At 63.2% G+C, this 13,784-nt stretch overlaps 2 protein-coding genes across 3 annotated transcripts in view; one reads left to right on the forward strand and one right to left on the reverse strand.

Moving 5' to 3' along the window:
• Positions 1–824: 824 nt before the first annotated feature.
• Positions 825–5,246, forward strand: LYL1 (LYL1 basic helix-loop-helix family member). Its single transcript, XM_058525576.1, has 4 exons — positions 825–1,439; positions 2,384–2,736; positions 2,816–2,907; positions 3,838–5,246. The coding sequence occupies exons 2-4, from the start codon at positions 2,405–2,407 to the stop codon at positions 4,251–4,253; spliced, it is 840 nt and encodes a 279-aa protein (XP_058381559.1). The 5' UTR covers positions 825–1,439; positions 2,384–2,404; the 3' UTR covers positions 4,254–5,246.
• Positions 5,247–12,985: 7,739 nt separating this feature from the next.
• Positions 12,986–13,784, reverse strand: part of NFIX (nuclear factor I X) — a 59,565-nt gene continuing 58,766 nt past the window's right edge. For both annotated transcript variants that reach the window (XM_058525584.1, XM_058525585.1), the window contains one exon: positions 12,986–13,071. In XM_058525584.1, the coding sequence (XP_058381567.1) occupies positions 13,000–13,071 (72 nt within the window). In that variant the 3' untranslated portion in view covers positions 12,986–12,999. The remainder of the gene's footprint in view (positions 13,072–13,784) is intronic.

The raw sequence follows: 13,784 nt of genomic DNA on the forward strand, positions 1-13,784 counted from the left end.
ATCCCCACCCGCCGCGGGGTAGCTGTAGGACCCCCGCAAGCACGCGTGCTTCATCCCCGTCTGTGAAATGAACCTCATCCCGGAACCCACTCTGTAGGGTCATCCGAGTTAGCCCGTGTGCTCGGAGCGTATTCTCGCTTCCCTGGGCAGCGGGACGACGGTTGGTTGTGGGCCCGGCCTTTGCCCAATTCCTAGGAGGGTGGTGGTAGTGCGGGTGCTGGGCAGCGCTGAGGGCCTGCCTGGGCTCCTGCAGTCACCCAGATACACAGGGCAAAGCATGACCCACCAGGGGGCAGGGTGCCAGCGTAAGGAGCAGTCTTGTGGCGGCTCCTAGCTGGACCCAGGCCCCTCCCTCAGTGAGGCTCCAGCGGGGTCTCGAGTCTCCTCACCACTCCAAGAGGCTTATAACGCTGCAGTGGCCCGGAGAGGAGGGCCAGGGACCACTGACTTGGGGCTATGCCATCCTGTGACCTGGAGGCCCAGGATGGTGGGGACGTGCTGGGGGCGCCTATCGGAAGATTCTGCCCGCCCTGATGCCCTAGGAAGTCTCTGCCAGTTGTAGCACTTCCTGTCACCCTCCTGGGCCTGGAAAGGTGTGGTGGATAGCTCCCTGGGGGCCCAGGACAACTGCCCAGGCTGGACACCCAAGGCCAGACTGTTAGCTGCCCTCCTGCTGGTGTCCCACTCCAGGGTGGGGGTGGCGGGAAGGCCGGGAGGGGCTCTGTAAAAAGAGGAACCAGGCAGGGTGAGGAGAGGAGGGGAGGCCGGGTCACGAGGCCCCAGCAGGGCCGGAAAGGGTTCTCCACCCCCACTGGCACGGACACTCGGGCAGAGGGTGTTCAAAGCCAGAGGCCAGGCCCAAGCAACACAGGAGGCCACATCTTCTCTGCCTCGGTTTCCCCTCTGCACATATCCGGGCACCGCCCAGCTGCACGCTGGGGTGGGGGTCCCTCGAGTCCTGTGGGACAGAAGGTGAGGCCCTGAGAGGTGCCGGCCAAGTCCTGCCCTTGCTGGCCCGGGGGCGGGGCCGTGAGGCCCACGCTCAGAGATCCCCGCCTGCCGGTTTCCTCCGGGGTCAGCCCGGCTCCTTATCAGGCGCGGCCAGGCGGCCAGGCCCTTATCTGCGCTGGCCCAGCATCCTCCGGCGTGGCTGGGGGTGAGAGGGAGGAAACCGGGCCGCTGGGGGGCGGGGAGAGGGCGGGCTGGCCGGGAGCAGCTCACTTTCCCTCGAGGGACCCACGCTGCCGCCAAGACCCTTGGGAGCCCGGGAAGAGGCACGGCCTGACGCTGCTGCCTGGACGGGGCAGCCGGCTCCCAGCAGCCCGGAGCACAGAGGCTGGACGGGAGCTGGCTGTGGGGCCTGGCGTAAAGCCACAGCTGCATCCTCGCCCTGACGGACAGAGCCAGGGCACTCACCAGGCAGCAGGACCAGCGCTGGGGTAAGAGGGGAACTGACCTGAAGGTGGGGGATCCCAAGACTGCCTGCATTCATTCATTCATTCATTCATTCATCAGTGGGGACTTACTAAGTGAGGGGCCAGGCCAGCTTCCCCAGGGCCTGGCTGGGGAAGGCGGGGCAGAGGGGCCGGGAGCCCAGATGTTGCTGGGACACTCCAGGCCATGGGGCGAGGCATGAACAGGGAATTCTAAGCAGGGTTCGAAGGCGCGGATGCTGATGGGGGGTATGGCGGGTGGGGAGACACCAGGGCCAGAGGGAGGAGTGGGGCATGACTGTAGGTACTGGGCAGTGGGGTCAGTGTTTGGGGATCCTAGGGTCAACATTTGGGGTCACAGTGTCAGCAGTGGGGTCACAGGGTTAGTAAGGGGGACATTTTCAGTGAAGGGGGCCACGGGAGCAATTACGGAGGACTTTCAGGGTCTGACATGCAGGCAGTGGGAAGAGCCTGTGGTCATAGCTGAGGGCCACATGGTCAGCCTGGGGGGGAGTCAGTGAGGGATCAGTCAATCGTGGAGGAATTCCAAGGTCCCATGGTATCAGTGAGTGGTCTCGGGATCAGGTCAGAAGGTCACAGGGTCATCCTGGGTGTCACAGGGTGCATTGTGGGTTCCCTCCCTTGCCCCTCCCTCCAGGTGAGAGGGGATTCTGGAAGAAGGGAAATTTGCTCAGGGACTGGGTGACTGAGGCCCTCATGGGTCACAAACAGCTCAGAGACAGCACTGCCCAGCTCAGTGCTGCCCAGTGCCTCAGTGGGCACCTCCTGCTCTTGTGTCAGGCCCCTCCCATGTCCTGGCAGTTTCTGGGCCCACCCCCCCACCTGACTTTGCCTGCTGAATTGCCATCCCCCCCCACTCTCCCTCCCATTTCTAGGGCTCTCGGGCTAAGGGGTGTGTGTGGCATCTGATCCCTCCATTCCTCCCACAGGTGAGCACCCCCTCGGGGTCCATGTGCCCGCCCCAGGCCCAGGCAGAGGTGGGCCCCACCATGACTGAGAAGGCCGAGATGGTGTGCGCCCCCAGCCCAGCGCCTGCCCCTCCCCCCAAGCCCGCCTCGCCCGGGCCCCCGAAGGCAGAGGTGGTGGGCCACCCAGGCTCCTCCCCCCCTAGGCTGCCCCCCGGCGTGCCAGTCATCAGCCTGGGCCACACCAGGCCCCCAGGGGCGGCCGTGGCCACCACAGAGCTGAGCGCCCTGCGGCCCCCGCTGCTGCAACTCTCCACCCTGGGAGCCGCCGCACCACCCCTGGCCCTGCATTACCACCCTCACCCCTTCCTCAACAGGTCAGTAGAGGCTGGGGCCTGGGGGGAACCGGGGCAGGTCCTTGTCCACAAGGCGTTAGTGACCCACAACCCCTTACAGCCTCTACATTGGGCCGGCAGGACCTTTCGGCATCTTCCCTAGCAGCCGGCTGAAGCGGAGACCGAGCCACTGTGAGCAGGAGCTGGCTGAGGGTGAGTGTGGGTTTGCGTGTGCGCCGCCATCTCTGCGGGGCCACATCTGTCCCATACCCTTCCACGGGGAAAGGTGTCACCAGCGCACAGACACACACAGGACAGCCCACACAGGAGCTCAGTACTTAGGTTACACCCACGTGCAAACCCACAGACCCATGGTCGGTCCCACACAACCACAGCCACCCAACAAGCCACAAAGAATCATAGCAAAACACAGCATGGCACAGGGGCCACAAAATGACAGCTCCACGTGAACGCACAGCCACGCAGGAAACAGCCACAGGACAACAACCTCTCAAGACAGCCACACAAGAGACAGCCACACAACCACAGCCACACAAGAGGCAGCCACACAACCACAGCCATTTAGGACCATGGCCACACAGGAGTCAGCCACAGAACCACAGCCACGCGTGACACAGCCATATGACCGCAACCACATGGCAAGGATCACACACAACCACAGCCATTTAGATATACCAGGAGTTCACACAGCCACCGGAGACGCAGACTGGCCCACAACCAGGAGAGAATCCCTCAGACCGACCAGCACACTCAGCCACACATGGGGGTACGCTCGATGAGGACCACAGGGACAGCTCCCCGGCCTGGCAGCCCGGGGAAACACTGCCCTAGGGAATCTCAACCAGTGGCACAAAGGTGCCGACAGTCAGAGGGACAGAAGGCCCCAGTGTCTGCAGCGTGGGCCTGTGATGCTCCTTGTCTGGAGGGCTGGGGTGGTGTGGGGGGCGGGGCTGCTAACCGGCAGGGGAGCTACACGTGGATCCTACACGTGGGTCCCTTGGGTGGAGAAAGCCCCAGCCCAACGCCTGTGCTGAGTCCCCACGAGGGTGTTGGGTGCCAGAAGTGAGGGGAGGAGGGGGAGCCCCCCGGGCCTCGGCGCCAACCCTGACCCCCTGTCCTCAGGGCACCAGCCCCAGAAGGTGGCCCGGCGCGTGTTCACCAACAGCCGCGAGCGCTGGCGGCAGCAGAACGTGAACGGCGCCTTCGCCGAGCTCAGGAAGCTGCTGCCAACGCACCCGCCCGACCGGAAGCTGAGCAAGAACGAGGTGCTCCGCCTCGCCATGAAATACATCGGCTTCCTGGTGCGCCTGCTGCGCGACCAGGCGGCCGCTCTGGCCGCCGGCGCCGCCCCGCCCGGGCCCCGCAAGCGGCCGGCGCACCGAGGCTCGGACGAATGCGCCCGCCGCGGGCCTTGCCGCAGGGCCGAGGCGGGGGCGCGCCCGCAGCCGGCGCCCCCGGCCGGCCCCGAGGGCAGCCCTCGCGGGGCGTCCCGGCCCATCAAGACGGAACAAGCGGCCGTGAGCCCGGAGGTGCGGTGACCTCCGCGGCGTCGCCTCTGCGCCGAGGGTCACTAGGAACTCAGCCCAGGGCCGTCGAGGAAGGGGCGGGCGACGCGCTGCGCCCGCTCTGGAGCGAACTTCCCGGAAGAGGGACCAGTGAGGACGTGTCCTACAAGGGAAAGGGCCCAGGGGTCTGGAAGGGCGACCGTCGCCCCCAGGTGCTCGGCAGACCCTTTTATCATCCGCCGCCCACTGGAAGTGGCCTTGTCCGCGTCCCCCTCTCGGGGTCGAGGTCCAGGAACCCACATGGCAGAGCGGTCATCGGACCGAAGTGGCGCCTCTTTTTTCCGGGCTGGGGTCGCCGAGAGGTGGGGAGGGCCGGGGAGCCTTCGCCCTCCTCAGCGGCGCCCCCTCCCGGAGACTCAGGGACAGACGCTCCTCGACGGCGTGCGAGGAGAGAGGCGCAGAATGGACGCGGGGGCCCCACCCACCGACCCCGAGCCGGTCCCGCACGATCGCGTTAGCGAAGGCTCAGGCGCTCTTGCTTTTGTTTTTCTTTATTTCTTTATTTCACATACACATTAGCCATTCAATGGAGAAGCCGGAGAGAGTCAGGCAAAGATGGTATAACAGAAGCGCAGTGGCGGGGCGGGGCGGGGCGGGGCGGGGCGGAGGGGGGACAGACGGGCTGGCTGCCTACTTGCATTCCGCTAGGACACTGAAAACCCAGAAAACAAAACAGACAGTAAACTACCCTTGTTTCTTATGTATCTCAGTGCAGAGACGGGGTGGAGGGCAGAGAGGGGAGACCAGGCCGGAGGAGGAGGAGCGGAGGGACAGGGGACGCTAAGGGGAAGCACACCAAATCCATTAGTACTATATATAGAGATACTCGTATATACTGCGTTTCTTAGCCTAAGAAGAAACTTGTTTGACGGGACGGGCGGCCTTTGCGGTCCGCGATGCTGGTGCTGGTCGGGCGCACGGATCTCCCGGGAGGGGCCGAAGCGGGGCTGGCCCAAGCTGGCTTGCGGGCGGAGGGGGGCGCCCCTAGGGTGGGGTGGGGGAGCAGAGGCGGGGCTGGGGTGCCCCTCGGGCTCTCAAATGGGGGATGAAAGTTCTCGTGACTTTATTGCTCCTTTATTTTCTCTCGTGTGGGGGGTCCGTTCAGTACGGTCGGGGTGGGGAGTGGTGGGTCGTCTGAGCCACCCGGCCCCTCTGGGACCCAGAGCGCGGCGTCCGCTCCGCCAGCACGGGGGTGAGAACAAGGCACTAGGTCGGCCGGCCAGCGCGGGAGCGGGTGTGTAAGGCAGTCGACGGGGCAGGTTGCAGGGGGTTGGGGGGCTGTGTGCGGGGCCGTGTGCGTGCGTGCGTGCGGGCGCGGGCCTGGGCGAATCGACCTGTCAGCTTGGCTGGTCCTGTCTTGGAGCGTCGAGCCTTCCCCGTGCTCCCCGGAGGGCGACGGGGGTGGGGGTGGGGGGCGGGGGAGTGATGTTGAGTCGGGGGCGCCGGGGAGGTGGGGAGGAAACTACCAACTTGCTGAGCGCGCTCCTGATAATGCTGGTGACGGTCAAGTTGGCGTCTGGCTCAAAGAAGGGCGCTCGGGGCGGGGGGAGAGGGAGGGCGGGAGGGGACGTTTGTTCGTTGGCATTGACCTCTGCGGTGAAGGGGCTGGGGACCCCTCGCCGCGCCCCCGTGCCGGGACGGGGATGGGCGAGGAGGGGGCGCTGGGCCCGGGGAGGGGCGCCCGGGGAGACCCGCGGCCAGAGCAGCCCAGCCGCCGGGCGCACGCCGCTGTCCCGTTCCGTTAAACTCAACAAAGAAGGGATATGCGTGTTCCTAACAAGTGCAGGATATTTAATTGATTCATAAACTTATGTATAATAGTTTGTGGGTTTTTTTTTAAAACGTACTTTATAATGTAAGAAGCACCAGGGTTTTTATGTTGAATTATCTTAAAAATAATTTTTTCTCGTCCTTTTCCTTTTTGATCTTGTTTTTTTTTTAAATGTCAAGGTGTTCATTTTTGTAACTCTAAAATGTGAACGTTTCCTTCAGCCCTCCCACCGAAACCGAGAACGAACGACGAAACAAATAAAAACCCCAGATCATCCTCGTCAACGCAGGAAAACGACTTAAAAAAAAAATGAAAACGAACGAAAAAAAAAAAGGAAAAAACACTCAGCTTTCGTTATCCCCGCGCAGGGCGGGGCAGGCCCGGTTCTTTTAGCGTCCCCAGAGCCGCGAGGACATTACAACAAAAATAGATTTTTTTTTCTTAACAATCTCTTAACATACAAAGATAGGAAAACTCTCTGATGCATTGCACTTGGTTCAATGAAAAAAAAAAAGTTCATTTCCCCCATATATATTTTTTGTAGGTTTTTTTTTTTCTCTTCTAACAAGTCCCCACATCTCCTGTCGCCCTCGTCGCCCCTCGCCTGCCCCTCACAGCGACACTTGGGAGAGGAGCGGCCCCCCCCACCCCGCCCTCCCGCGCAGCCCCGCCGGGCGCGCCCCCGCCCCGGCCCAGCTGGCCTGCAGCTTCCGACCTCGCCCGGGCGGGCGCCCCGCGGCCCCCGGCTCCCGCGGGCCCACCGCGCCCGCAGCCCCGATTGTCTTGGAGGGAAGAGGCGCGTGCGGCCGGGCAGGGGGTCCCTTCCGCTCCCCTCTCAGCTCTGACCCTGTTTAGCCAACCAAACTGAAAAATCATTGCACTTTGACCGCGCGTCACGCCCGGCCCACCCGGCCCCCCCCCCCCGCTCCCGCCCCCGCCCTACTCCCCACGCCCCCCCAAGCTCCCGCGGGATCCCCTGTCCCCTGCTTCTCAGTCCCGGTCCTCCCCGAGGGTTGCACGCCGATGAGGGAGGGGCTTCGCTCAACCTCCAATAAAACCCACCCCTGGGGCCAGCCACCTTGTGGCTTCCAGCTGGGGAGGAGGCGCCACTCGCTGGCCCCTTCTGCCCCAGGTAAGGGCCCTCCTCCCCTCCTCCTCCCGCCTGCCGGGGCCACAGCCTCACAAACTAGATGCACAATAAATAAAGCCCACGACCCACCCCTCCGTGCAATGTTGGGTTGACTGACTTTCAGACGATCCTGACCTGTGCTTTGTGTTTTCAGACAGTTGAGAGAGAGAGGGAGGGAGAGAGAGAGGGCGACATGGAGAGAGAGAGAGGCACAAGGACTGGAGAAGGGGCCCAGGAGGGAGATGCAGGCAGGAGGGAGTAAGGCACAGAAAGACAAGCCAGAGGGGCCAAGTCACACCCTGCAGGGGGTTGGGCGTGCTCTTGCTCCCCTCCCTCCCAGGGGGCTTCTGAAGACCCTCTGGACAGGCCCCCAACCCTCCCTTTGGGGAGGTGGGGGCTGCGGGGTGGGGGTGGGGGGGAGATCTACTTCCTGTGGTGTGTTACCAAATTGTTCCCAAGTTGCTCAAATGGAGGAGTTCTCAATTCCAACAGTGAAAGCCCCAAACAGTGAATGTCCCCCCCCAAATAAAGAGTACAGACTTGACAGCTGAGATCCAGAGAGAAGTGGCCACGGGGTGGGCAGGGTGGTGGGGAAAGTGGAGGGGGACAGAGAAAGCTCCAAAACACTTGTGAGAAAGGACAACACCCAACACCCTCCAAAGGAACTGAAAGTCGGCGAGCAGGACGCCTACCTACTGCAGGTGGTGGCCTAGCCCATGGCAGCAGCTGCCTCGTCCTCCTCGCTCGGCTCCGGGGTCCCCTTTCTGCTCCACTCTCCGGCCCGGCCACAGCAGGGCTGTCTGCATGAGGGGCAGGGGCACGGACCGATGGGGCGGAGTGAGGGCACCTGCATGCGGGGCTGGGGTGTGAGGGTGACCTGGGGCCCACCTGCCCCCACTCGTGGCGTGGCAGGAGGGCGACCTTCCCAGCCTGCCTGCAGACAGAAGGAAGAGGAGGTCTGTCCCAGGCTGGGACAGGCCGTCGAGAGCACTCGACTCTTTCCTATGGACTGTACAGGAGTCTGGGGCCCCAGGAACTGCCCCTGCGGCTCACGGTGGGGTGGCACAACACCCTCCATTCCAGGAGCACGGAACCAGCTCCAGGGGACGCCCCCTGCCCACCCGGGGGGCTTCTAGCCCAAGGGTGGGGCAGGGGGATGTGGAGGCCACTGTGCCTTGCCCGGTCCAGAGCAGCTGAGGAAGAAGCCAGAGGCAAGGCAGTGAGGGAGGAAGAGGGTGGAGGCTGGAGAGGACAGCCCTCTGGATCAGCACCCCGTCACCTTCACGAGCTGGTCCTCCGAGCTCCCTAGTGAAGCCGCAGCCCTAGCTGAGGGTGGGGGTCCCCTAGGAAGGGTGAGGGTGGGGGACAGCCCCTTCAGAACTGTGCTGGTTGCTTTGTTTGGGGATTTCGTTCCTTTCCCAGAAGGCCAGGAAGGGATGGGGGAGGAAGGCAGTTCTGCTGCATCCTTCCTTTCTTTCTGTCCTGGGCTTGACAGAGTCCGTTTTGCATGTTTCTTTCTGCTTGGCTGCCGGTGCACAGCTCCACCGAGACCTCTGCCGAGGCGAGGGCTCTCCGAGAACTGGGCTGCTTGGGGGCCTGCAGGGCCCCGGGCTGGAGGAGAGAAGGGCTGAGTGGCTGACGACGTCTAAGTTTTGCTTTTCGGTGGGGCTGGGCTGGGCTGGGGGATTTTTCCACGTCTCAAAATTTCTTCTCCCCCCGTTTGAGGAACCTCTTCTTTTCATTTTGTCATTCCTTTTGTTGATCTTATCAGAGGAACCAGGACTGAAACGGGACAAAACAGAGGCGATGCTGAGCACCGCAGGGGCAGGCCCCTCCCCTTGCACCCGGCCCTGTGGCTGCAGGCCGGTGCCCGAGGCCCCTGGAGGCCCACTCCAGCGGAGCCAAGGACACCAACACCCCACACCGAGGTTCACGCCCGTCCTGTCAGTCCCTCCTCTGGGACTCCTGCCCCCAGAGCCAGAGCCCAGCTGGCCTTCTCACGGGCACCGTGCCAGCGGGTGGGACCCCGCGGCTGGCGCTGGCACAGGCACAGACCTGGGATCTGGCCATGTTTCCAATTGTGGAGGTTTTGTGTGGGTCCTGGAGGGTGGGGAGGAGGCAGGCTGGAGCTTTTGTCCCAGAGGAGTTTGGAGAGTGGGGTGGGGGTGGTCCAGCTTCTTGCTGAGATTTCTTTCTGTCTCTTTGGATTAAAAGCAGAAATTCCTGTCTGCACACCCCAGCCAAGGTCCCACAGGCTGAAAGGCTGGGGAGGGGGACACAGCACATGGCTTCAGTCCCTAGCAGTGCCAGGCCTGGGGGAGGGGCCTGCAGCCCACGGAGTTTGATCCTCTACCCTGAGGGCACCAGGCCCTGGGGAAGGACCAGAGGCTCCCTGGGGCTGGTGTCCCGTTCCTCAGGGTGCCAGCAGGGGGCGCTGCCTCCCCACAAACGGGCCTTGGCGACCACTCAGCACAAAACACACCCAGGGTGGACCCCTAGGACTGGGCTCCCTGGCAACACCCTCCACCAAAGGCTCTGGCCCACCTCGTCGTCCTCTATGGTCTACAGTGCCAGGGTACGCCTGGTGGTACCCTTGGGGGCAAAATGGGGGTCCCTGAAAATGCATCTTGGGGCCTCTCCCAGGCTCTGGGTCACAGACTCCAACCTGCAGGGGCCAAGCAGAGCTAACTAAAGAGGCTGTGCTGGGTACAGCCTCATTCTGCCCTTGCTGCTGCCCCCTCCTCCCCACAGGAACCGTGGAAAGAGAGGGCGGGGAGCTACCCCAGGCCATGTAGCCCGTGGGCCTCAGATGCATGGGCAGCTCCGTGGGGTGTGCTCCCGGGGAGGGAGGGTCTGTGGGGGCCAGGACGCCCGCCCCCGCCTAGGGCCAAGGCTGCCACCTTGGGATGAGGGCCTGGGGTGTTCAGATCAGCCAGCGTTTCCAAAGAAGCCAAAGTCCAGACAGAATTTCATGTGAAAATTTCCAATATTTAAAACCCTTGTTTCGGGCACACAGATTATGCCTGCAGGACGGACCTACCCCTCAGACTCTGGTTTGGGACCATGGGCTGTCAACCACTGTGAGATGGAGACTTTGAATTTCAGAGTTAGAAAGGGCCTTGGAGATCATCTAGAACTTTCTGAGACAATGGAAATGTCCCCTATTTGCACTGTCCAATGTGGTAGCCGCTAGCCACGTGTGGCTTCTAAGCACCTGAAATGTGGCTAGTGTGACGGAGGGACTAAATCTTTCTCCAGATAGTTATTTAACTTATTTGTAAGCAGCCACACGTGGCCAGTGGCTACCCCAGTGAATGGTGCAGATGGAGAGGCATCTGGAAATGTGGGGGCTGAGGGTTGCCGCAGGGACGGGGGCGCTGCCGGCCTTCACTGGGGGGGCAGAGACGCTGAACTTCCTGCCCCCTGCTGGACTACACGCATGGAGGAGGCCTGCCTGAAGTCCACCCCACAACTGACGCGAGGCCCAAGGGAGGCTCACGGAGGCCTGGCAAGGCGTGGGGGCACCAGCCTCGAGGCATCCCTGGAGCGGGCGAGGGCCGGATCAGCAGCCAGCTCCTGGGCTTCCTCCTGGCCCGAGGAGGCGGGGAGCTGCCTGCGTGAGCCCCCAACTCCCATCCCTGCAGGCTTGGGCCTCAGTGTTTTCTGGGACCCCCTTCCCAAGGGGAAGACTACACTGGAACCCTTACACCACTGTCCTGGCCATGAGCCTCCCCCTCCCTGTCCCCGTGAGGGGGAGGAGGCTGGGGACAACTAGGACCCCACTTCCAGGCCTGGCGTTAGGGACAAAGGCGGCTCCCGCGGGCTCCCCAGCACCTCCCCACGGGTCCCAGAAACGGGGGACCTGCTGCCAAGCACGGACCGGCTTTTTCTGCTCACTCCTCCCTGCTTCCTGAGCCAGGTCCAAAACTGATTAAAACTAAGTAAAAAGCGCTGCCCAGGGAATGACAAAATTGCTAAAATTCTCTTTTCTTCCCTCATTCTATTGTTCTCTCTCCATCTGGTGCTCCAGAGATCAGCTAAAGTCACTGGTTACTGTGGAAACCGCCCCCCACGGTACCCCCTGCGCCCGCCGCAGCCGCCTGCCTGCCCCCAGGCCCAAAGGCTCCCAGCTCAGCTTGTCCAGCTCCGGTCCCCCCCCCCCCCAGACACACCTGCCTGCTCTGGGGGCCGGGGAGGGGGCGGTGTGTGCAGGGGCCCAGGCCCCTTGCAGAACAAGGGAGAGAAAAACTGTTTCCCAAACTTGCCTCAAACTCAGACTTGGCCCCGAAGTCCAAGCAAAGTGAGCAGAGCAAGTGAAGAAGGGAAGCACCCGGAGGCGGAAACGGGGTGAGCGGGGCGGGCCCGCAGTGCGCCCGAGCGCGAGCAAGGGAGCACAGTCAGAGCTGCTGCAGCAGCGCTGGCCGCAGGAGGGCGGGCGGGTGGGCGCGGGGGAGCCCTGCCGCCTGGGGCCAGCCCAGAGCCAGGAGGAGGCCGACTGCTGTCCCTCCTCTGGCCGCCCCCCCCCCCCCGCCAGCAGGGCTCTCTCTGCCTCCTCGCACAGAGCGGAGGGGCTGGCTCCAGCCCCTGCTCGGAGCCATTGTTTTTCTTCTCAACACCCCCAAGTTCAAGTTCATCTGGGTGTTACATCATGTCTGGTTGCTCCTGGAAACCAGACGGGTCAGACGTGACTCTGGGAAAGGGGGTGGGAAGCTGGAGGGGGCTGACGTTCTCCTCCCCTCCCTCCTTGCCACTAGGGAGCTCTGAAGTTTGAAGTTTGACAAAGTTTTTTGGCTTTTTTTTTTTTTTGAGGGAGGGAAAGGAAAAGGGAAAAAAAACAAAACCTCAAACCACACACACAAAACTTCCATCCACCAACTTTCTCTGGACTCAGGCCTCAGAGCAGAGGGAGCAGGAGCTGAAAGAGGTGGCCCTGGGGCTCTGGGCCGAGGTGGATTTCCGGGGCTGAGGAAGCCTCCAGGGCCCTGGGCTCACAGGGCAGTGTTTTTGTAAAACGTGCAAAAGAGAGATTTTCATGTTCTTCTCGGAGAAACCCCGCACTGGAAACGCGGCCTCTGCCCTGCTCCTGGGGGCATCCTCCCTGCGCCCAAGGGCTCTGTGCTCTGGAGGCTCTTCCCAGCCTCCTGGGGACAGGCACCAGCAGGAGGGGGCCTGTGCACAGCCGGGTCCAGGGGCCTCCAGCAGGAGGGCTGGGGGAGCTGTTTCCTCGTGAGAACTGGGGGGCACAGAAGCGGGACTGGGGCTCCAGCAGCTGGCCTCCCCTCTAACAGGATTCATGGGGACTTGGGGAGGGGTCTCCAGGCAGCACCGGGCCCTGCCCTACGAGCCCTGCCTACCGTTGGTGCCAGAGTCTCTGGGCACGTGGCCCACCAAGCCGCTCTGTCCCTCCTCCACCCCTTGCCCAGCCCACCCAAAGCCAGGGAAGAAGGGAGGGCTGGGGGCCAGGGCTTCCAGCCCTAAGCGAAGCGGGAGGAGAGTGACGAGGCAGCACTGTCCTCAGGCTTCCATCTTTGCTCGCACCAAGGCTGGCCCAGAGCGCCTCCAGTCTTGGGTCCTTGGCCGCCTTCCCCAGGGCCGGGCTGTCAGAGCTAATTATCCAATTAGCTGATTAGCCGGGGGGGCCTGGGGGCTGCCTGGGGAGACAGGCTCAGCTGGGCGTGCAAAAGCCTGGGCCTTCCAGCCCTGCCCCAGCTGGCCAGCAGCTTCCCCAGGCCCTCTCCAACAGCACAATGCCCTGCCCCTTCCTGCCCGTGCCCACCTCCTCAAGGTGGGGGCTCCTACCTGAGACTGCTGTGGGATGTTCAGAAAGTTGCCGTCCCGGGGTCCGATGCTGACAAACCGGTTGGCAGAGGAGGCGCCTGTCGTTGCGAATGCTGTGGGGAGCAGGGGAGAGAGGGAGAGAACCCATGAGGCCGTGGGGCCCCCCAGGCACTGCCCTTCAGGGCTGCTGAGAGAGGGAGAGACCGGGTTAGACCACGTCGCCCAGGCGGAGGCTGGCAGTGGGAAGGACAGGCCGCAGGGGCCCCTTGTCCTCTCACTAACCAGGAGCACAAACTGCCGCCACCCCCCAGCACTCTGCCTCAGCCATGTGTCCTCTTTCATGGCTGGGGGTGAGGGAGGGGCCCTAGAGGCTTCAGCTGAGGTTCCACAGACCCCTAGCCAGGCCCTGGGCAGGGCCAGGGAAAGCCCTTGTCCCGAAGCTCCCAAAGTAGACCTTTGCTTTCCCACTGGCCCCCTCGGGTCTGGAGAACAGGGGCCCCGGGAGGGCGGGTGCTCTCAGGTGGGCCCCATCTCAGGTGGGGAAGGCCGTCTCGGCCATGCCACCTCTGCAACCAGGGCAGCTAGTTGAGTGCTGCCCCTCTTACCACCCTGGGCAGCCCCAAGGACTGGGCCAGTGGCTTGGGGAACTTGAAGAGGCCCGACAAAGGGCTGAGCCGGGTGGGACGGGGTCAGAGAGGGTCCTAGGAGCTGGCTGCCGGCTTGGAGGCAGGGGTGGCAAGGCTCAGGGCCTGCAGGCATTCTTCTCTGATGGATGACTCAGGTCCTATAGTCCCCAAGGCCCGAGATGGGCCAAGGCAAAGGGGAG

The sequence above is a fragment of the Diceros bicornis genome, chromosome 30, assembly GCF_020826845.1.
Source record: "Diceros bicornis minor isolate mBicDic1 chromosome 30, mDicBic1.mat.cur, whole genome shotgun sequence".
Classification (NCBI taxonomy): Eukaryota; Metazoa; Chordata; class Mammalia; order Perissodactyla; family Rhinocerotidae; genus Diceros; species Diceros bicornis.